The sequence below is a fragment of the Fistularia commersonii genome, chromosome 10 (genome assembly GCF_037954325.1).
Source record: "Fistularia commersonii isolate RoL2024-O1a breed Wild chromosome 10, RoL_Fcom_v1.0, whole genome shotgun sequence".
In the NCBI taxonomy this organism is placed as follows: domain Eukaryota; kingdom Metazoa; phylum Chordata; class Actinopteri; order Syngnathiformes; family Fistulariidae; genus Fistularia; species Fistularia commersonii.
Genome location: NC_141293.1, coordinates 7,002,253 through 7,023,515, shown reverse-complemented (window position 1 = coordinate 7,023,515; position 21,263 = coordinate 7,002,253). Strand labels below are relative to the sequence as shown.

At 47.2% G+C, this 21,263-nt stretch overlaps 1 protein-coding gene across 1 annotated transcript; it reads left to right on the top strand.

Moving 5' to 3' along the window:
* The first annotated feature begins 638 nt into the window (after nt 1–638).
* Nucleotides 639–20,916, top strand: LOC147230211 (uncharacterized). The gene is made up of 13 exons (XM_086154407.1): nt 639–788; nt 6,735–6,896; nt 8,527–8,595; nt 12,667–12,708; nt 13,738–14,153; nt 15,843–15,888; nt 16,048–16,140; nt 16,611–16,682; nt 16,760–16,836; nt 16,924–17,034; nt 17,354–18,272; nt 18,667–18,714; nt 18,793–20,916. The coding sequence occupies exons 1-13, from the start codon at nt 746–748 to the stop codon at nt 18,798–18,800; spliced, it is 2,106 nt and encodes a 701-aa protein (XP_086010533.1). The 5' UTR covers nt 639–745; the 3' UTR covers nt 18,801–20,916.
* The last annotated feature ends 347 nt before the right edge of the window (nt 20,917–21,263 follow it).

Genomic DNA, 21,263 nt, shown 5'->3' with positions numbered 1-21,263 from the left:
TATTCCCATCATAAATCCATGTCCTCCGGGAAGTTTATTGTTTATTTGTTAAGTTGGGGTGTTGAAGTTTGGGGTGTTGAAGGCTGTATGTGAAAATGACATAAGTAACAAAATAAAAAAGTTTAAACCTCTCTTTATCTACAGAAGGCTTTCCACTAGAATTTAAAATTGATTAACTTGAAGAGGAATGCACAAGGAGGCTAAAATCGATTTCACTCTGTACAAACTGTTTTCCGTTTGGTTTCATTTAAACCCCCAGTGTTTTATCATGGGGATGCGTCATAGCCCCATGCAACATTCACACTTGAACATTTTAATGCTCAAATAGACTTTGTTTCTGTTGAAGTGGACTCAGAGAAGGTGTCCACCTTCTGCAGAGCCGCCGAGCAGCAGCGGGTCTCCACCAGGCTTCCATCTTGCCACGTTCTAGCTCTGGAAGCAGGGAGCGAAGAGGCGTGGCTAGGATTGAGGGGGCGGGGCAGGCTCCACTCAACCACACACCTCAATAAGCCCGACGCCTCTCGTACCTGATTGGTCCGTACACTCGAGCGCCGAGTTGGCTCTGTCACTATTGGCTAACGCAGCTGTCAATCAGGCTGGGGACTGGTGCGTCCCACCGGACTTAATGAGGCAGCGAGCAGAATTCTGATTCCTTTTCTAAGCAGCCCGAGGTTCCGCCGCTCCCGGTACCGACACACTCCTCAGCCCTTCGCCGCCGGGAAAGAAATACCACAAAAAACTCGCAATGGCTTCAAAGAAAAACGCCAAAGTGAACGTAAAGTCCAGAGGTAGGTGATATATTTTTTTCTTCCACAATAAAAAAAGGGGGCGGTAGTAGCACCCCCTCCCCCCAGCGAGGCCGCAGAAGGTGATCGGTCTCGGGCTGTTATTCATCCGTTGCCAGGACGCGCTAGCTTAGCGGCCGGGTATGTGTGTGTCGGGGGGGCGGTGGTTGTGTCGACGTGTACACGGCTCAGCATTCTGGCCGGACGCGGTCCGAATAAAACGTGTGCAGGGTTTGAATTAAAAGCCGCCCCCTCTTCCAGCCCGCTAACCCTTCATCCACTCGGGTGCTAGCTTCAAGCTAGCCCGCCCGATGAGCGCATCCCCTCGAATGCGTCACGAAAAATTTAAACCCTCCCGTTGCGCCACCGAATTGGACCATTGCAATGGCTCTTTAAACCCTAAAAGTAGTCGAAGGGGCAAAAAAGTGTGGGCTAACTACGCTCCTTTATGCTCTTTTTTAAATTTTAAATATTATTCGGTTACCGCCTCTCCGTTAGCATCCCGGGATTACACGCGCGTGCGGTTAGCTTGCGCGCCACACAACTAGCACACAGTGTTCCAGGGAGGGGAGGGGGGTGGGGGGGACGTCGTCAGCCGCCACCGCTGCTGCACGGCGAACCGGCTGCCCGGGGCTCCCCCTCCCTCTGCTCCAGCTAGTCGCCCGAGTTCCGCGACCCCCACCCTCTTCAAACCCCATCCACGTTTGCTTCCCCCTCCAATGTGCGGTAACGCGTCTGCAAACGGCGTTGATGCCACGCACTCAACATCGGGCACGCCCCTCGGCCACCAAAATACTCCGTGCGTGACGGGATTGCTGGAAGTAAGCCTGCGTGGACCTGAGGAGGGGTTAACTCCAACCTAAATGAATGAACAGTCTCTGTCACCCACTCTCACACTGACACGTGGCTCTGGGTAGATCCCTGCAGGTGGGGGTGGTGTTCCAGCACTCCCAGCTTTGCTGTGTATGTAAGGGGGGGGCATATGGAAAGCACATACATGAGACATAACCAGTTTCATGTGAACGTGCATGGTGAGTCTTTTGTCGTGGTGCAAAGGGCAGGGTGATAGTGCGAAGGTGCAGGGAACAAAATGTTCTTCTGGTTTTCACCATGAGGATTCAGGCGGTGGTCAGTCAGGATCGTCATCTGCACCGAGACAGCCAACCCTGATCAGATAAATGAAGGGGACTAGGATTCGCCTTGTCGTTTCAGCTTTACAAGTAGTTCATAAGTTGTTCTTTCAACTTTGTAAAGCACAACACATAAGTCTATGGCTTCCACGTGTTGCCAGGAGGTTGTCAGTGCCATAACTCATAGCGCTCAGTGTGAAACCCTTAAAAAAAACTACACATCCCTCCCTTGAAGGTAACTTGAAGCAATCTGTTGTGGCGGTGGTGTCGTTTGTCATATTTGCCAAGTTTTTTTTTTTTTTCACCTGCATGATCTGAAGCTTGTGCTGCTTATCAAATATTGGTTTTGACACAGTCCTGGCGAGATGCACAGAGCAAACGCCCAGTTGCTTATCATCGGTGAGCCCTATCGCTTGGCTGATGTGATCATCCTTGAGAAGTGTTTGCTTATTTGATAATGGCTATTCCACCAGTGTGTGTGTGCATGTGACTGTCTACTCAGTTTCACAATCTGTTGTTCACTTTCTTTAATGTCTAGGATTCGTTTTTGTTCTGACTCCTCAGCCGCCCCCTGCCCTGTTACCAGCCCTTCCTGAAAAAGGACAGAGATCTGCTGAAGTCGGCAGAGGTGGAAGGGTAATGGCCCCCGGGGTTTCAGTGTGATGTCGTGCAGTGCCCTTTGCATCTGACCAGGGTTTTATTTTGCTTGGCCGAGCCTCGAGGGCAGAAAGAATAATCACCTAACTTTGCATGATATCTTTTAATGCAAATCATATTGACTTTGTATCACATCTAAGTGGTTAGGAACAGGGAAATGTTCCCCCTGAATGCTGCCCATCTCTATCAAACTGTGTTTTTATTAAGATCCATAATACGAGATTATGGTCAAAACAACGCGGTTTATGCCTGTCAAATTAACCCTGTTAAAATTTTTATATAATTTGAAATGACAGAGAAATCGTTCAAATCACCAGCTAATTTGTTATTCAGTTGCAGGTTGTGTTCTTTTTATAACTAATTCAAGCCGTCTCTTTCCCTGCTTTTAGCCTTTGGGGAAAGAAGCATGATTTGGTATTTACCTTTACACTGTCTGAGCCCCTGAAACGCACGCTTGCGTCCACGCCCGGCTCCAGGTCTGTTGACACACCCGGTGATTGTTGACAGGAATGTTCAGCGGCCTGTGTGTGTGTCAACAAACACTTAAGGATCACTTATATCTCAACTCACAGCCTGATTAAACTTTTTTTTCCCCCGTTCCAGTCACTGTGCCATTAATCTGCTTAGTTTATAGAAAGCATCTGTTGCTATGATGCACTCAGCCTGGTATTATCTGGGTGATGCGATGCCCTGCCCCCATCGCTATATTATTTTGCTTTCCCTGTCTGATTGAAACTGCACAAACTTGATATTGGTGTTCCTCTCGGAACTTGTCCGCAGCATCGGCTGAGGGCTTGACCAGGCTGAAAGTGCAGAGTGGTGTTTGACCCCCACCCGTGGCATAATGTTATTAGCTTCCTCTCTGCCGGCTCATACTGTTGACTTTCCTGGGATCTCCTGCAAACAAAGCCGGGCCCATGGGATTGCTGCCCGCCTCTGCCCCTGCAGGAATGCACTGATGGCATCAGTATATCCAGGTTCTTGTGCCGGGGATAGTGATGCTCTCATCCCTCCTGGGTCCGATGGCCATGACTGAATTTTGCACATCTCTTTAAAGTTGCAGGCCATAAATAAAAAAAACTCAGAGCTCAGAGGAAGGATGCGCACTTAAAACGAATAAGCTAAGCTCCAGATCCTCCCAGATGAGGGCCGAGTTTCCCGGTTTCCCGTCCCCGCTGTTCCCTTTCAGCTGCTTGTTTCGCTCACTCACATTTATACAGCAGGCAAGGTGCAAGAGCTGTGTCATAAATCGGTGACAACTTTTGCTGGTTCGTCTCAGTGACCTGTGTTTTGCACGTGTGGGCATCTGGTTCAACCCACATCCTTCCAGTCCCCCTCTGCTTCAAATGTCTTTTGCTTGAAGGGGCAGAGGTCAGCTTCTCAGTGAGCATTATCTATGTTTAGAGAATGCAAGCGGTAGAGTAGAATGTCCTCTGAGGAATACAAAACATGCGCATTGTGTGAACATGCACAAGCTCGCACACGCGCCTCAGCCTGGAGGTAAGCGAGAAGGTGGATGTGAAGGCACTTCTTACATAAACCCCCGCTGGAACAATGTGTTCTGAGCTTCACGGGAGGAGTTCTACGTTAACTGTTGGAGTGTGCATGTGTGCGTGTGTGTGGACTTGTGTGCGAATTAGCTGAAATGTTGTCTGCAGAACATTTTCATTCCAAGTTCTTCTGGTGAGTGTGTGCATGTGGTGGGTGTTCAGCTTCTAAGACTAAGTTTGTATACGCAGTACATAAAGGCTTGTGTCGTAGAAGAGGTCGAAATAGATATGAACCCTTTAATTAAGTAGTACAAAGTTTAAAAAGAAAAAAAAAAAAAGAAAGTACTACAAAGTCTGATCACCGTGATCTAAGTCCCATTCTGCCTCTGTGGAAAAACGACCCACTGAACCCAAAGCTAATTTTTAGCATCATCGCTTAAGAAATCAGAATTCTGGGGAGAAAAGAATGCAGATCTGTTCCTATAAACCCCAGCATCTCAGAAGAAATGAATGGAAATGCTTCTAAAAATAAATTGGCATGAAGCCACAGCACATGTTTAACATACTTAAAGGTATTACTATCATTATTATATGCTAAACCATTCATTTCTTACAAACCGTTCTGGTCCAAACCTTGGACATACACCAAGAAAGAAGAGCCTCCATCCTCAAATGTCCCAATTCTGCTTGGATCCAATGAGAGCATCCAGAAGATAGGAAACATTTCCATCCCCTTTCGGGTTGAGGGCCAAAATGCAGGGTTTTTTTTTTCTCCCCAGATTACCCGTGACAGCGTCCCCTACTGTTCCAAAGATAGTAGTTGACTTTAAAAAAAAATGGCAGGGAATTTTTACTCTTTTGTAACACAGAAAGGAGAAAGCTCAGTGACTTGTCAGCTGGTAATCTCCCAGATTTGGCGGACCAAGGGGGGGTGGAGATCTTAAGCGGACTGCCACTGGACCGCCCGTGGAGATATTGATGGTGGCGTTCTCATCCATGTCTGCTGGCCCAGCTGCTCAAACGCCGCTAAAAATATCCCCTCTGACCTCCACATTCAAAGTCCTTCTCAGTGAAAAGGGTAAAAGGCAAGGAGAACGAGCAGAAGCACCCGCCACAAGCTGCTTTTAGGGATGGCTGAGCCAGCGACCCTGGTTGAGTCATGCCCCGTTGTCACGGCGAACCCTACTGTGATAGCTGGGGACGTACAAGGTGAGCGGAGAAGAACAGAGCAGTGTCGTGGGATCTTTGTTTCCCGGACCTCCAGCCACTGTAGCTCAAGATGTACCTGTCAGTGTATTGGTTTCAGAGGAATGCAGGTGCCATCGGAAAATTGTCTCTTTGAAGTCTGGAGGTTCTCAGTCATCAAGGTCAGGTTGGAAATCTTCTTGTCGTGGCAACTGGACTTGAATTCCTTCACAACTTGATAGTAGAACCTCTCGGATGAGGAGTGAAATGTCTTCAAGTGAACAAATGTCCAGTTGCCACGACAAGAAGAGTTTGACAAGAGTGTGTTTTTGAAGGCTCAGGATGTAAAGTATTTCGGACACGACCAGCAGAGCATTTGTAATGCGCTTCCACTCCCACCTTATTGAACAGCACCGTCACCAGGGTTCTTAACACGAACAGCTTTCTGCTAGATGACGTTCAGCAGTCACGGAGCATGGTGTAGAAGAAATACGCAAACATGGACTTGGTTTTTGTTTGCACTGCCAAAGCCAAAGAGGAGCCTCTTCAAAACATAACGCTGACATTTTGAATATTACTCTGAGATTCCCAGGAGGCTGAAGTTCTTAGGACTCCTGCTTATCAGACCTGTTCTTGTCAAATCCTCTGCTACTCTAATTCTTTTTATGATAGAATCACGAAAAACAGGATTGCCTGCCTTCCAGGTATTTATGGTAATTTGGGTTCTATTTCCCAATAGATTTCAGTCCTGCTTTATCCTGTTGTCTAAAAATGGCGGTACGAGTTAATACCAGGGGACAGCTGTAGCCCAAGATGCTAGTACATCCAGATGTCTTCCATTTCTGTCCCACTATTCACATTGAACTTGTTCTTTTTCTGTTCAGTGTCAGTCGAGCCCGGTCGTTTAAAAGAATGGGGGAGCTAAAGTAAATGTGGTAGAGCTTGTACTGTGCTCTTTTGTTTGACTTACCGCCGTGCCTTGGACTGGACCACCTGTTCTGTCCCTCAGCAGCCACATTCTCCAGTCCCACATTGTGAAAGGGCATCTGCTGCTGCGAATAGCCTGTCCTGAGCCGCTCGTATCAACGCAGTTTATTTTTATTTCATTGTGGCTCATCCAAATTCTTCCTGTTCATTTCCTGTTTTCTTGACCTCTACAAGTCTGTTTTTTCTGTCTTGAAGTGATTTATTATTTTTATTTCTTATATATCACAGTTTCCAACAGTAAATTATTTATTTATTTTTATGATCAGAAACAAGATTTTATAGAATTTTCTGCACCTTCCCGGACAGAGGCCAGATGTGTGAATGAGTTCAGCAGTGGTTCAGATATAGGAGAATTCACACTTTAAGCTTGTTGCCTACTACCAAGACCTCAACCAAGATAAAGATGTGGACTTGACCTACAACTTTTGTGATACATCTCCCACAGCTGATCTCTGAAAGTAAAAGAATGAGCTTTGAACTTTAAATCCTCATGTTTTCAGATGGGACCAAATCCCAGGCAAGTAACAAGAATGGGAAGAAGTCCGATGGCAGCTCCAGCAGCGGCACCTTCTTCACCTGGTTCATTGTCCTGGCGCTGCTGGGGGTCTGGACGTCCATCGCCGTGGTCTACTTCGATCTGGTCGACTACCAGGGGGTACTCGGTGAGTAGCGATGAAGGAGCAGCGTCTTCCTACCCCCCCCACCTCCTGGATGTTGGTATGGTCTGGGTCAGCACGGCTTCATTTTGTCCCCCACTAATACTTGCTGTCTGTCCGGGTTCCGTCCCGTGCACCGAGGGCCTGCTGGTCCTGAGCTGCACCTGGAAACCCTCGATCTGCACAGTCTTCCAGAAGCTAAACCTGACTTGGTTGGACTAAATATTTGTTTGTCGTTGTGTGTATATACCTATATATTTTCACTTTTCATCAGGCTAGCACCATCTGATATGAAGTGTAAGAACCTCAATCCTACTTTGAAGTAAATGAACTTGCAATTAAAGCCGATGGGTTCTGGTGACCTGACCCGCATGTTCTTACCTTAGATTGCTGCTCAGTTTTATCTCCAGACATACTGGGGAGCCTCTGCGGTCCATCAATGAGCTAGTTCCAGTCATTACGGGGCCTAAACTAGTTTCAGCCCTGGGGTCCCTCACCCCTCTTGGGGGGCTTATTCAAAAAAACCCAGGGTTGTGATTAGATCTTTAGTAACGCCTCTACACCAAGTCTTCCTGCATATAGCTCATCTTTCATTTCTCTCTCAAAATAGTTGCTTCTTTGTTTTTATTTCTTTAAAGTTCCTCCCAAATTCCCTTCAATCATATGCCCTTCTAACTCCTCAAAGTCCAATACTTGAACAGAGACACCAGATGAGAGAGCACCAAATTTAAATTTTGATGACGTGAGGACCCTGTTTTCCCAAGTCTTCACATGCAGATATGACATTAATCCTTTTAAATCAGAGACACGCCTCCTGCCAGTCTCGACATCCAGGTTCCATTCATCTCCTCTACAACCAAGGTGTACCTAGAGCTCTCTCACCAAGATGTTAGTGCATGATTTCTCCAGCTGATTGTTTATTTGCCTTCTCTCCTCCTTGAACCACCTTTGATTTTCAATTGTGCTGCAAAAATCTCAAATGTGTCTGTTTTGTCTTTTGCATGCAGACAAGGCTAAGGGTTTGCAAATTAACCTGTCTGAGGCCTTGCAAGGTAAATATTACTTTGTGACCAGTGGTTTGTCATTAATCCCTTTTTTGTTCATTATTATCCACCCCTCTGCCCCAGCCTTCTTCTGCTTGCAAGATGTTTCTTCCACACATCCAGACCATTCTGCAAACCCTGGATAGAACAATCAAACCTATTGCATTTGGGGAAAAATCAAGAATTACACTGGAAACCACCACATGGGTCAAATTGGATTTAAAATATTGTGAAGTTCATCCAGGGTTTCTAACTCATCCACTGTCCTCTTTGAGCACAAACCCTACTTGCTAACATCATGCCTGCTCACTTTTCTTTTTTGGAGGCTGGGCTTAGAGAACCCCTTTGACCGGCAGCTATTGTTTTCACTGTAAAGACACCGACAGTTGTTCACCTTTTTTGCATCACTGCTCCCTCATATTTCGTGGCGTTCGACCCTCCTCTGTGTGACCCCCCTCCTCCCCCGGTTGGTGGTGGACGAGAACATCTGTGTGCATGTCTGTCTGAAATCAAGTTTCAATAATCTGTGTGTGTGCTTGTGTGCCTCTTGCCGTAACCAATCGTAAGTGTGCGTGTGTTTGTCGCTGCTGTAGGTAAACTGGCGGCGTACGACACTGACGGTGACGGTGACTTTGATGTCGAAGATGCTAAAACGCTGCTCGGCAAGTGGATTTATCTTTTTTTTTTTTTTTTTTTTAAATTATCTTTTTATTATTTCACGTGTCTCGTCTGCGCCTGCTCTTGGTGTCCTGCAGAATGGGAGGACACCCGGGGTCTTGATCCACTTTCTGCAGGGACACCGACGTGTTTTTGTTTGCTGGATACACCCAATGGCATTACGGGGTTTCTTTTGCATGACTGCACCGAGGAGGCAGTTAATCAGTGACTGACTCCAAATATCTCTAGAGTGGAACCTTGACTTACGAGCACCAATTTAGGAGTTTGCCCAGATCCGAGCCGTCACCCCGTTGATGTTTAGCTTTGTGATTGGAGCCCAGATCAGAGTTAGCAGGGTGGAGGATGAGTGTTTGACACCCATGTGGCCGCTGCTGTCTGTGAAGTGGCATTTAAAGACAGCCAGAGGCACAGCCCGCCACTAGGTAGCTCAGAGAAAATCATGGAAACCCATGTGGACTCATCCATGAAGACATGGAGAAGTTGTAAATAAGATACTGTGACAGACCGCATCATCTGTGATAAGATAGGAGACATTTATGGGGATTTGGTATTGCGGGAATACGAGGCGCCGGAAGAGTCGTTCAAAGCTGGTCAGGGACTGTTGGATAGTTTTTAAAAGAACTGTTTCACTCCATCCATAAATGAAGTGTAGCAAAGTTATGTGTAGCAACAGATTGTAGCATTTAGTTTGTTGCCTGTAAGTCAAGCCCCTCTCCTTCGTCCCATCATTAAAGTAAAAACGCTTACTAAAACACTTTATTTCTTTACATTCTCTTATTACGTAGTATATTTTTATGTATGTATTTAAGTATTTGTTGTTTATAAAGTAAATTGTTATTTGAAAACCTGTAACAAAACTGGTGGGCTGGAATGGATTAATAGTGTTTCAACTCATTATGATGGGGGAATTTAATATAAGAAAAGATTGAGTGACGAGCTTTGTCACGGATCTAAATAAACTCCTAAGTCAAGGTATTACTGTATTTAAGAGGCGTTAAATTCGGCAAGCACACTCGATTCTGGTCTCCATTGTTCACACCAGTCCTCTTCCTACTCCTCACATGAAGCACACAGCACCTCCCCCAGGTGTTGGTCACCTTTTGAGAAACCATGTCTACTTCAGGGTGAGGAGGTGAAGTAAAGCCTGTAGCAGGAAGGCCACCATTAACAGGCCCAAAACATAGTGCCCGCACCTTGTGGTTATTATTGTCACTGGCAAATGTTGCACAAACACCTTTTATGTTAATTTGTAGAAATGTAGCCTTTGCTTTCACTTTCATTCCCATGTCCCCTCAGGTTCTGTGTTGGTGACACACGAACTACTCACTCTAACAGGGTTTTTAGTGGATTATTCATGCACCCCCCCCCCTCATTGTTTCCTGTGTGAAATCTAGCTTTCAGATGGTCTGTAACACCCTCAAGGTGTAGTAGTCTGTTTTTTTTTTTTTTTTAAGCCATTTCCTCTGGACGGCGCTCTCTAGGGATCTTTAGATTCAGCCGTCGAAGTTGCACGCTCACACATGAGATTTTCGCTTTTGCAACTTGACAGCAGTAAAGAAGCCAACAGGCAAAGGGGCCAGGCCATTATTGTTTTTGAGGCCAACAAAAAACCCAATCACACGCCTGTGTTTCCCACGGAGCTCCAGCCTTCACTAGTTATGAATACATAGTGTCCAGGTCCAAGAATAGATTCTTTCTTCGCTCACTCAGCAGCATTTTACACTTCAGTTTCCACTACTTGATGTTTTTTCAGTTGATCTTCATGTGTATCTGACCTCGGTCCACTTGCTTGCTTAGAGCCTGAGTAGATCCCTCGCTGCCTAACCTTACGCTCAAATATCTCTTGCCTTCTCCCCTTGTTTCCTCCCTTCTGTCTTTCCCACTCTGCCCTCATCTCCTCACATCCTTTTCCCCCCTACATGTCCTCCAGCCTTCTCCTCTGCATGTTTTTATATGAACCTCCTTCTTTCTCCCTACTCACCTCACACATCACACGCTCGGACCTCCATCCATCCATACCCCCTCCAACCCCCCCATGCCCCCCTCTCTTGTCTGAGTAGGCCTGACCAGTGAGGCCGGTGGTCACGGTGAATCCGAGGTTCTGGATTGGTTAGAAGAAGTGGAAGAGGGTGGCTCTGATTGGTTAAATGGGTTCTTCACATTCCTGTATGGTCTGATAACCCCCCTGGAGCCCGCTGAGGAGGAGCGCGTTGCGTCGCGACGAGCAGTGGGGGTGGCGCCAGAGGAAGATGAGGAGGATGAGGACGAGGAAAATGCACACAGAAGAGGAGAGAAAGATGACGGGACTAAGGGGCAGAAGATTGTCATTGTCGGCCTCCATAACCAGTAGTGAGGGGATTTTTTTTTTTTTTTTTTTTTTTTTTTTTTTTTTTTTTTAAATCTTCTGCTTCTTCGAGATGCTGAGTGTCTGCTGCCCACGGCACTCACTTTCCTACCCTAAATCCACAGCAGGCTCTGTCGTCTTCAACCTGCCAATAGCACTGGAATACAAACATCTCCTTCCTTCACCCAGAGCCCCAGACATTTTGCTCAGGAACACATCTTAACGATCTCGGAGACCTTCGTCAGACTGTCGTCCTCTCTGTGTGACGCTGTCCAGCTGACTAAACACTGATGGTCCTTGACTCTGAGACAGCTGCAGGCTTGTCTTTTACCCTCCCCTTCTCTGACAAGTTGTATTTTCTTAATCCTCTTGTAAGTATTTATTGGGACCCTCTTTGTGGATTATTAAGCATCGAAGTCCTTTTTTTTTTTTTTTTTTAATTTGCTAAGATTTTCTATGTCAAATCTTTTCCAGAGCAAGGGAAGTACTTGAATTGGGGGGCAAGGGACGAAGGGAAGGGGGTGCAAAGGCCCCGCCATCTGATGTCCTTACACTGTCAGAAAATTCAAAGACTTTTAAAACTGTAGTTATTGCAGTGAAACTGAAGTTTATCTGTCTTGCGCCGCCCAACACCTACTCTGTGTTTTAAAAAAAAGAAAGTTTTTTTCTTTTAATCTTTTTTTGTTCCCATAGTAGTGGCCAGTCCCAAGTTTATGCCTTTCAAACGTGGTTAAATCCAGGTTGGGACAAGGACCAGGCTGGTCCTGCTCTGGCTCGGAGGAGGTGCTCCTCATCCAGGATTCACACCTCCGATCAAAAAAGGCCTTCAGATTACTGTGTCTGCCAAGCTCTTGGACTGACTTTTTCAAACATGGACACGAGCATACAAACCGAACGTTTTCTCCTCTGTTCTCACACGGACAGAGCGGTCAGGTGGATCCTGACGGAAGTCCATACCTCTTCAGAACTAGGAGTATAGCCGTTAAACAATAGACCAAAACCAAATGGCTGAACTCACAAAATGGATCACAATCTTTTGTAATTTGCCAAAGTGTAGTGCTCAGTCAGTGGCTCATTATGTAACAACCTCATTAGATTGGATTTCATTAGCATGTTTATGTAATCAGACCACGTTACTGCACAGCACCGAACAACCCCAGTGTGAAAACAATGTTTGAAGATGGTGTCTGTGTCCAGGTCCCCCCCGCCCCCCCCAACAGCCCCAAAACAGTTCGTGGGCTCCTTGAAGACCCCAAATTGTCCATTGGTGTGAATAGTTGGATATCTGAAGTAGTACTGTGATTGATAGGTGAGTCTAGACAAAGCCCCGTGAACCAAGTGCCACCCTACCTGCAGAAAAAGTTGTGTAGAAGATGGATGAGTGAACGAATGAAGCAACGGCAATAGTTAAAAAAAAAAAAAAAAAAAAAAAAAAAGGTTTTGAGAATCTGTGTGCTTAAGGTCCCACAGAGTGGTCCAAACACGTTTGTGGCCTTTGGGCGGGGATTATGGCCAAGTGTGTCCAGATGTCGTTATTCAAACACATTTGTGCGCTGGCTGCTTTTGACTTCGGACGCTTAGGTCCACGTGTCTTTTGAATTTTGCGATGGTTCGTTGGGGTGCAGCTGCCATGTTGTAACTCCTGTCTTTCTTTCTTTTATTTATTTATTTATTTATTCATTAATTCATTCATTCATTCCTACATTGTCAGATGAAAAGCCCAGGGATGCTGCCAGGGGTGGAGCTAAAAACGGTACTGTGCAGGAGCTTAGCATGACTGTGTGCACTCACAGACAAAGCTTTGGCTTTGCCATGTGAAGCTTCAAATGTGTGATTTTCTTTTGATAAGCAAACTAAAACCTTCTGGAATTAATGGCATTTTTCTTTAATTTGAGTTACGAAGTTATTCATGTTGAAGTGATCTGCTGATTTCATATTGAAGAGGCTGCGCAACTCACAATTAGATTACTTTAGTAAATCCTATGTTGTCCAGCACCAAGGTCCCAAATGCAAAACAAAAACATCCAATTAGTGCCTCCTTTCTAAGGGCCAGGCAGCTTTAACTGTCAAAATGGTTGTCTACCAGCCTTTTGGTCGGGCGAAACCATATTCCAAACACGTCTGCATAGCGCTTATCAACCCACAGAACAGTGACGGGAGGGCAATACAAGATTACAGGGGTCCTCCTCTTTAAGGCAGTTATCCTGTAGACAATTTGCAGTTTGAAGAGGTGTCATGTGAAATCCAAACAACTTCTTTGGGAGAGCTGGGTCCCATTGTACCCTCTTTGGATATCTTCGTTTACATCCGCCCACTGTGGAAGTTCCCACTTGTGCTGAAAATTGCTTAATGTAACATCTCTGATGTAAATAGAGAACCCCTGATTATATTTACATCTTTAAGATCAGAGCTCCTCTGACAATCATGCCTCTTGCACCAGGTCAGTTACCTGACCAATCGTCATCTATGAAAATCATTGTTTACAATTCATTTTTCCTAAAAGCCTGGCAAATTTCTAAATCCCCATTACTCTGCAGATTTTTTCCCCCTGCAAATTCTAGTATTTGGTAATCTCAGTGCACTTCTGTGACATGACTGGTTTAAGCATAGTGTAGCGGGGTGGGTCATCAGAGTGCCTAACTCATGCATGCATCAGCGTGTGTGAGGTGACGTGTAATGATATCCCCTGAAAGCCCCCCTGACTTCCCTGGCATGGGCTTCACACTTTGATAAATGACATCACTTGTGATGAAGCGCAAGTGTTTTTGCTCACCCACCCCAGAAACTTCCCCAGCGGCCAGGGATGCGGGCTGGAAGCTCCGGGAGGCCCTGAAGCAGCAGCTAGCCCTGATCCACGAACGGGTGGAGGCGAAGAAGCTGGCCAAGATGGCTCTGGCCGAGGTCAGGCAGCTCCTGGTCAAAGAGGAGGAGGAGAAGCAGCTGGAGCTGGGGAGGAAGGAGATGAGCACCCGGGTGAAGGAGCGAGTGGCTGCCAGGCTGAAAGAGGAAGAGGATAGGATGGCGGAGGAGGAGACGGAGAAGGCCTTGGAGAAGCTTAGAGGGGGGAAGAGAGAGGAGAGCAAGAATGAGGGGAACGTAGATGGAGGCAAAGAGGTAGAGTCAGAGGGAAAGAAAGGAGACGAGACTAAGGGGAATGAGCCGGGCAAAGGGAAAGGCAAGAAAAGCAAACGTGTTAAAGTGTGATTCCGCAAACGTTACATTTCTCACTGTGATCAGTTACCATGTCGTTTTAATAGTCTGATTTTTGCAAACCGCTCAAAATCTCGACAGCTCAAAGCCCTCGGAGCAAAGGGCAGGTTCTTTGTTCCTTGATTTGAATACCTACATCCTGGATGCCCTGTGGCGGCAAGGGCGTGCATTACTAGCATGTAGCTGCTAGTGCTGCTCCTCTTTGCACTGGGCTGTGTGTGGATGTGGGAACGTGTCATGATGTGGAGGCGCATGCCCACATTTACCTACGCTCCAGCTGCACAATGTCAATTTGCTAAAGGGAATGCACCTCTTTAGTATCTCCCTGTCTTCTGGTCATGCAGTGTTTCCTGGGTTAAAGATCCACAATCCCAATCGTTGCTGAACCCCGATGGATTACTGAAACACCACCCTCAGATTGTGTTTACCTCACACTGGGGTGTCTCATGGTCTGATCACGAACCTCGGGTCCCCCTAGGAGTCCTTCACTTTGCAAGCCAAGGCTCCACAGCGGCAGCTCAGGAACCCTCAGCAAACTCCTGCTGCATCTGGGGCTTTATTTGCTTTTTATTGTCTCAGTGTTTCCCAGCGGCCTTTTAAACCTACTCGGCCAGCAGCAGTGCAGAATAGTGTTCTGTTCTGTCTGAGTGAAAACCAAACCAAGGGAGGTTATATGCCACCTCGTTGTCATGACAACAGATGACAGCCAAACAAGCTGCAACCCCCCCCCCCCCCTTTTTTTTTTTTTTTTTTAATTTATTTTATTTTTTTTTTATTTGTTTGCAAACTTCATTTTGGCTCTTGTCTCATTGCCTCCAGCTCTGACCTCCAACACGCAGCAGCTTATTGAAGCTAACAGCTAGTGAACAACATTACAGCTCTGTCGGCACAGCCTGCTGATAATAAAATTTTAGGTTTTTTGTTTGTTTCCTGTAAAATGGTGAAGTTACCCCCTCAAATGTGGTGATACTGGAGCCGTCGGGGGGGGGCAGAGCCTCCAGCTGGAACATCAGAAATTTCAGGCTAGCAGGCAGGAAATGTTGCAATGTTCACACAATTTTTTTCTGGATTTTATTCATTTTCACATTGGCGGACTGGTAATTACGGTAAGACAGATGAGTCCGCCGAGGAAGTGCTCCTCACACACACAATGTCCTGGTGCTCCTTCTGCTCTGTCCTATTGCCTCTCTTCAGGAAGAGGAGAAATGTGCTTTAGATTTTATTAGATCCTCCACAACAACCCTGCACGTATTTGGAAAAGTCTGAAGTTTATTTTCTGTATTGGCAATAAAGGTCTGTAATCCTTCGAGGTTTCCCTTTTTTTCTTAGATGTTAACTGCTCGTCCGTCCTCTCACCAGCCGTGTGTGATGGACCGTGATTTGTATATCTTCACACTGCGACCACACCATACCCCTCACTCACCCGATCACGCAGTTTCCTGTCTGAACCCAGGCACGGTTTTGGTCCAAATGCGGTGTCACAGTTTGGTACGCGCGGCCATTCAAGTCCCACTGTAGACGAAGAGTCCCAATGTTTTCTGCCATCTTTTCTCTTCAGACAAAATAAATCCGTCAGGTGCCAATATTGTTAAGAAAACAGTCAGCAAAAGAACACCCGTGGCTCTTTCAATTGGTGTTATCACAAGTAATGGTGCCTTTTGTTTCAGTTGAAATGAGGGCCTTCTCCTTGGACTCCATGACAAAAGAACTCTGTATATGAAAGGTGTGTGTGTGCGCGCGTGCGTGCGTGCGTGCGTGCGTGCGTGCGCATCATATCTAGAAGCTGATATTTGGTCTGCATATAGCCTGCGTGTGTGTGCGTGCGTGTTTGTGTCCTGGCCATGCATGTTCCAGCCAACAACCTGTGCATCATCTCACGTAGGCCTAAAAGAAAAGGTGGTGGTTGTCAATCCCCGTAGCGAAGAGGCTCCTGCCGCTCCAGTGGAGGTGTCCGACCCTGAGCCCACACCAGAAGGTACTCCTCACACATACATACACTGATCGGTGGTTTACATCATGGTGACACCCCTGTGGTGTGATGGGTGTTATTTGGTGAACCAGGTGAGGGTTGCTGTAGGATATTAAAAGGCAAAGGATTGATCACAAGGGACCATTGATGGCCATAGGTTTTATGTTAATCCATAAAAACAAAATCACTGCTTTACCTTCTTCAGATGAACAAAGTCTGATAGAGTAAAGTCTAGTAGCAGCACAGAACATCACTGCCTAGAGAGTAGGAGTTGCCGTGGCAACCAACCAATCACCATGGCTATAATTTCATGTGGAACACAAGAGTTGTGGAGGGCCGTGTCAGGATTCCCGCACACTGTGTGAACCGACTCAGATCCTAGTTAATACGCCTTCTCAGTTTTTGAAAAAACGAAGACTGGTCACCGTTCTTCACCTAGATGTCACGGTTGATCATTGTGCTGGCGTTGTCCACAGCTATGGTGGAGCCTGACCCTCTGCCTGTGGAAGACTTGATCCAAGCTAAGGAAATGGCTGCGCCGCCACCAGGTAGGCGGAATTTGTACGACCAACATCGCTGGCCTGGATTGAAGTATCAACCAGCCCTGTTCCTCTCCCTAATCCAGAGCCTGAGGAGGCAGCAGAGCCTGAGGTGGTGACATCTGAGCCTGAGCCTGAACCGGAACCAGAAGAATCTCCTGAGGTCCGTTCTCTCCAGCTGGCCTCCAAACCCTCAGCCTCCCTATGTCTGAGGGCTCCAGCTAATAATGTCTTTTTATTTTATTTTCAGGTGATTGAGGAAGAGCCAGAGGTGCTTGAGGAGGAAGTAGAGGAAGAGGCCCCAGTTATAGAGGAGGCAGCTCCTGTCGTAGAGGAGGCAGCCCCTGCTGTGGAGGAGGAGGTATGTTCCTCTCAGTCTGCTTTCTAATTTGCTTCCCTGTTCAATGTAAAAGCTATCCTGATGCCCCGAAAAAGTTCATCTGTCCCACAGAGTGATGTTGCCAGGCGTCCGGTGAACACTGTGTGTGTTTTTCGGAGTAATTGAAAGTAAACATTCCGTCCACTTTGTTAAATACATTCAGTCAGCAGTAGCCATCTTTGTTTACAATGGCCAAGTCCTCCTGGGCAGGGACAGATGTACTTTGCTTTCAGGACACAGTACAAAGAAGTAGGATCTCAAAATTTCCTTTGGTTTGATCTTATTTTTTATTCCTTTGAAGATTACACAAACCGAAGAGGAGCAGATGCCTGATCAGGCCGAGGAGGAAGTGGCCACTGAACAGGCTGAGCTGGAAGATGAAGACGTCAATGTGCCGGCTGAGGAAGAGGAGGCTGCTCAGGAGGAAAATGCTGTGGAAGAGGAGGCCGCACCAGAGGAACCTGCCGAGGAGGAGGTCGCTGCTGAAGAAGCTATTGAAGACATAGTTCAGGAAGAAGAGGCAGCACCTTGGGATGAACCCATGGAGGTGCCCTTTGAAGAGGTAGCTCATGAAGAAGTGGTGCCAGAGGAGGAGGTGGCAGCAGGGGAGGTGGCTGAGGAGGAGGAGGAGGCAGCAGCAGCAGCAGCAGAAGAAGTGGCTGAGGAGGAGGCAGCAGCAGAAGAAGTGGCTGAGGAGGAGGTAGCAGCAGCAGCTACAGAAGTAGTTATTGAGGTGGAGGAGTCAGCCGCAGCAGAAGAGGTGGCGGAAGAGGAGGATATCGCGGCAGAAGAGGTGGCGGAAGAGGAGGATATCGCAGCAGAAGAGGTGGCCGAACAGGAGGAGATCGCAGCAGAAGAGGTGGCCGAAGATGAGGAGATCGCAGCAGTAGAAGAGGTGGCCGAAGATGAGGAGATCGCAGCAGTAGAAGAGGCGGCCGAAGAGGAGGAGATCCAAGCAGTAGAAGAAGTGGCCGAGGAGGAGGAGGAGGAGGAGGAGGAGGTAGCAGCAGAAGAAGTGGCCGAGGAGGAGGAGGAGGGGGTAGCAGCAGAAGAAGTGGCTGAGGAGGAGGAGGTAGCAGCAGAAGATGTGGCTGAGGAGGAGGAGGTAGCAGCAGAAGATGTGGCTGAGGAGGAGCTTGCAGCAGCAGAAGTAGTGGCTGGGGAGGAGGCAGCAGAAGTGGCCGAGGAAGAGGAGGCCATGAAAGAACAAACACTAGAAGGTAACGTAGCGAATGGATTCCATGGTAGCTTTTGTCCTTTAAGGACGAGGGGATGAAAGCTCACATCTGTTGGAGGTCTCGTCGAAGCATCTGCCTGAGACATGTTTAGCATCAGTAGCATCTTTAGCATATGTCCAAGAATCCCTGTTTCTGTGTCGGGGTTGGAAACTGAGCGGTCATCTGGTTCAGACTACCTAAAGTCACTGGGATAGATCGACGTGGGCTGTACCGTTCTTACACAGCAGGGGAACCCATCCTGTTTCGTTCAGTGGTTGAAGGAAGGTGTTGGCAAGTGAAGAAGGTGGGGAAGGAAAAAAAATGGCAGTAGAAGTTAGCCCATGCAGGAAGGGGTGTTCACAGCTGCCTTGTAAAGATGAGCTCTGTGTCTTTATAGCACAAGACTTCGAGGAGGCAGTGGAACAATTCCAAGATGAGCCCACAGGTAAATCCACCTGTCCTATGTGTGTGGACTTTATCCACAGTGGACTTGAAGACCAACCACCTTCGTGTCTCCCCACAGAAACGTAGAGTTGGCGGCGGTTGTCATGGGGACAGAGCAGGGACCCACTGACGCTGCATCAGCACCATCTGAGATCCCTCAGAGCAACGTTCACCTCCAGGCAACAAGATGAGTCGTCAGGACAGCACTCGTCTCCCCCCCCCCCCCCTCCACTTCCTCCTTCCCCCTTTTGTTGTCACTCACCTCCCCCTTGAAATGTCCTCCTTGGATGAATCTTCACTTCCTGTTTGTTCTTCTTTCGGAAACACTATTCACCTCCATGTCTGTTCAGGGTTGTTTTTGTCATAGCTGGTCTGTAGCCAGGTGACAGCAAGCACTCCCCTCCCCACCCCCAACCCCCTTTGTTTGCAGTGAAGCTGCCTCAGCTTTACCTTCTTAATTGGCTCCACCTCCACCCGCGGGGGTTATTTTGGACGCGCGGGGTTAAAACCAACCAGCCAGCGCTCGTTTTAACAGGATCCAGGCGCTCTCATCTGGTCACGGGTGCTCTATGCAAAAAAAAAAACAACAAAAAAAAACACCCCGCCCAGGCAGTTTATTTACCACTCAGTATGATGAGGTGTGTGTGTGTGTGTGTGTGTGTGTGTGTGTGTGTGCGCGTTTGCGTGTGCGTGTGTGTGTGTGTGTGCGCGCGCGTTTGCGTGTGCGTGTGCGCGCATGTGACAAGTCACATCTTTTACTAATCATACCCTTCTGTGAGCCATAGGTGTCGTCCGTCGGCACTTAGTCTTAGTTTTTGTTGTTTCTCCTTTATTACTACGTGTGTGTGTGTGTTTTCTAGGTGATTTTTGTTTTTCCCAGATGGGAAGACCATCTATAGACTTCTCTCGTTTTTTTGTTTGTTTTGTTTTTCCTTTTTGGAAGCAGAAGTTGTGACTTTGTGTTCAAAGCTAAGCTGTGATACAAATGCGGAGGGAGAGCCGGGCGTTGTGAAGCCTTCCAGTCTTGCATCACTCAGACATGTGATGACCTTCAACCAGCATCTTAAAGGATGGCGGGTGGCGTTCGGGGGCCCGAGCTCACTCACTCTGTGGTGATCGCACCACGCTGACTCTTTCCCTTAAAAACCCCCTCCATCAAGCTCCTCTTCAGAAAACAGCTTCCTGCTTCTCCCTCAACCTAAGACTTGTGTTTTCGTTTTGTTTTTTTGCTGATATGATCAATCTGTGGTTTTAACACTCACAGCAACATGCTAACTTACTCCGAGCACGTCGCGAGTCACCATGACGACAACGACAATACCCACACTTGTGGCCGAACACCCCCCACCCCACCCTACCACTCCCCCCGTTGTTTGTCCCTCGTTTTTGATTTGTTTTATCGCAGGTTGGCGACACTAAGCTACCTTGGGGAAAGCAGAGGAGGGGTCATGCTCCCTCTGCGGGGGATGCTAAGGGTGTTCAGCAAGTAGAGGAATCAAACTGCTGTTAGTGGGGAAGAGGGACAAGGTTCCTCCTGGTGTCCTGGCTCTTGTATACTTACTGTAAGTACGTTCAGTTTAGGGCTTCAGCACATTCCAGTGGCTGTTTGTTCCCATCTGTAGCTGGTCTTTTCTACTTCCCTACGTTTTTGTAAGTCAATGTGAACTGTATGATCTTTTTATCATTGAAGATACAGTCTTTACAGAGAGAGACAGAGAGAGCTTCTAGATTTTTAAATAAAACATTTTTCAGAAGACTTTGACAAATAATTTTTTTTCTTTAAAAAAAAAAAAAAAAAAAAAAGCCATTAGCTGTTTGTGTGGCAGGCGTAGAAGGCCGCGTTAACTTCGGGAACAGCCGCCCCGCAAACGCGCCCAAGCCTAAAAGCAATAATAATCCGAGGTCAGCGAAGGGAACCGAAGGAGCACTAAGTCTCTGCTTTGGAAAGCTGGCGCTTGCAGCAGCTCCCTGAATGAGGTGGTAGTTTAGGTCCGGGACAGGCTGGAAACACATGGGATGGGGGGGGGGGGGGCTTTCTGAAACTTCTCCCCATCCCCTCATTTTAAACACTTCACTTGCAGACAATGTTGATTAAATTATTGTGAGGTGGTAATGGCTTGAGTGAAGGAAAGTATGTCTCACGGTTGTTTTTTTTCTGTAAATGATCTGTTTTGGGAGCAGCAATAAAAGGTTTGGGACAACAGCTCTGCAACTAGTGCCTTATTGACACACCATCCTGCCAGCCTGTGATTGGCTCTCTGAGTCTACGCTCATCGATCTTCAGAGGAATCTATTGTGAGGAAGCTTCATAAACGTCAAGGCTTTCAGATAAGAAGCAATGGACTCCAATAAATGGAACTCTTGAACCTTTTCCCATTAACAAAACCCAAAGGCATGTCTCATGCCTTTTCGATCATCAGTCCACACACACACAGGAAGGTAAGTCTCCAGGAAAGTGCATCTGAAGATCATTGGTTTATTAGACAATCGGAAGTTTCGGTTACCAGCGACCAGGTATGTTGCTGCAGAGATCCACTAGAGAGAGTGTAT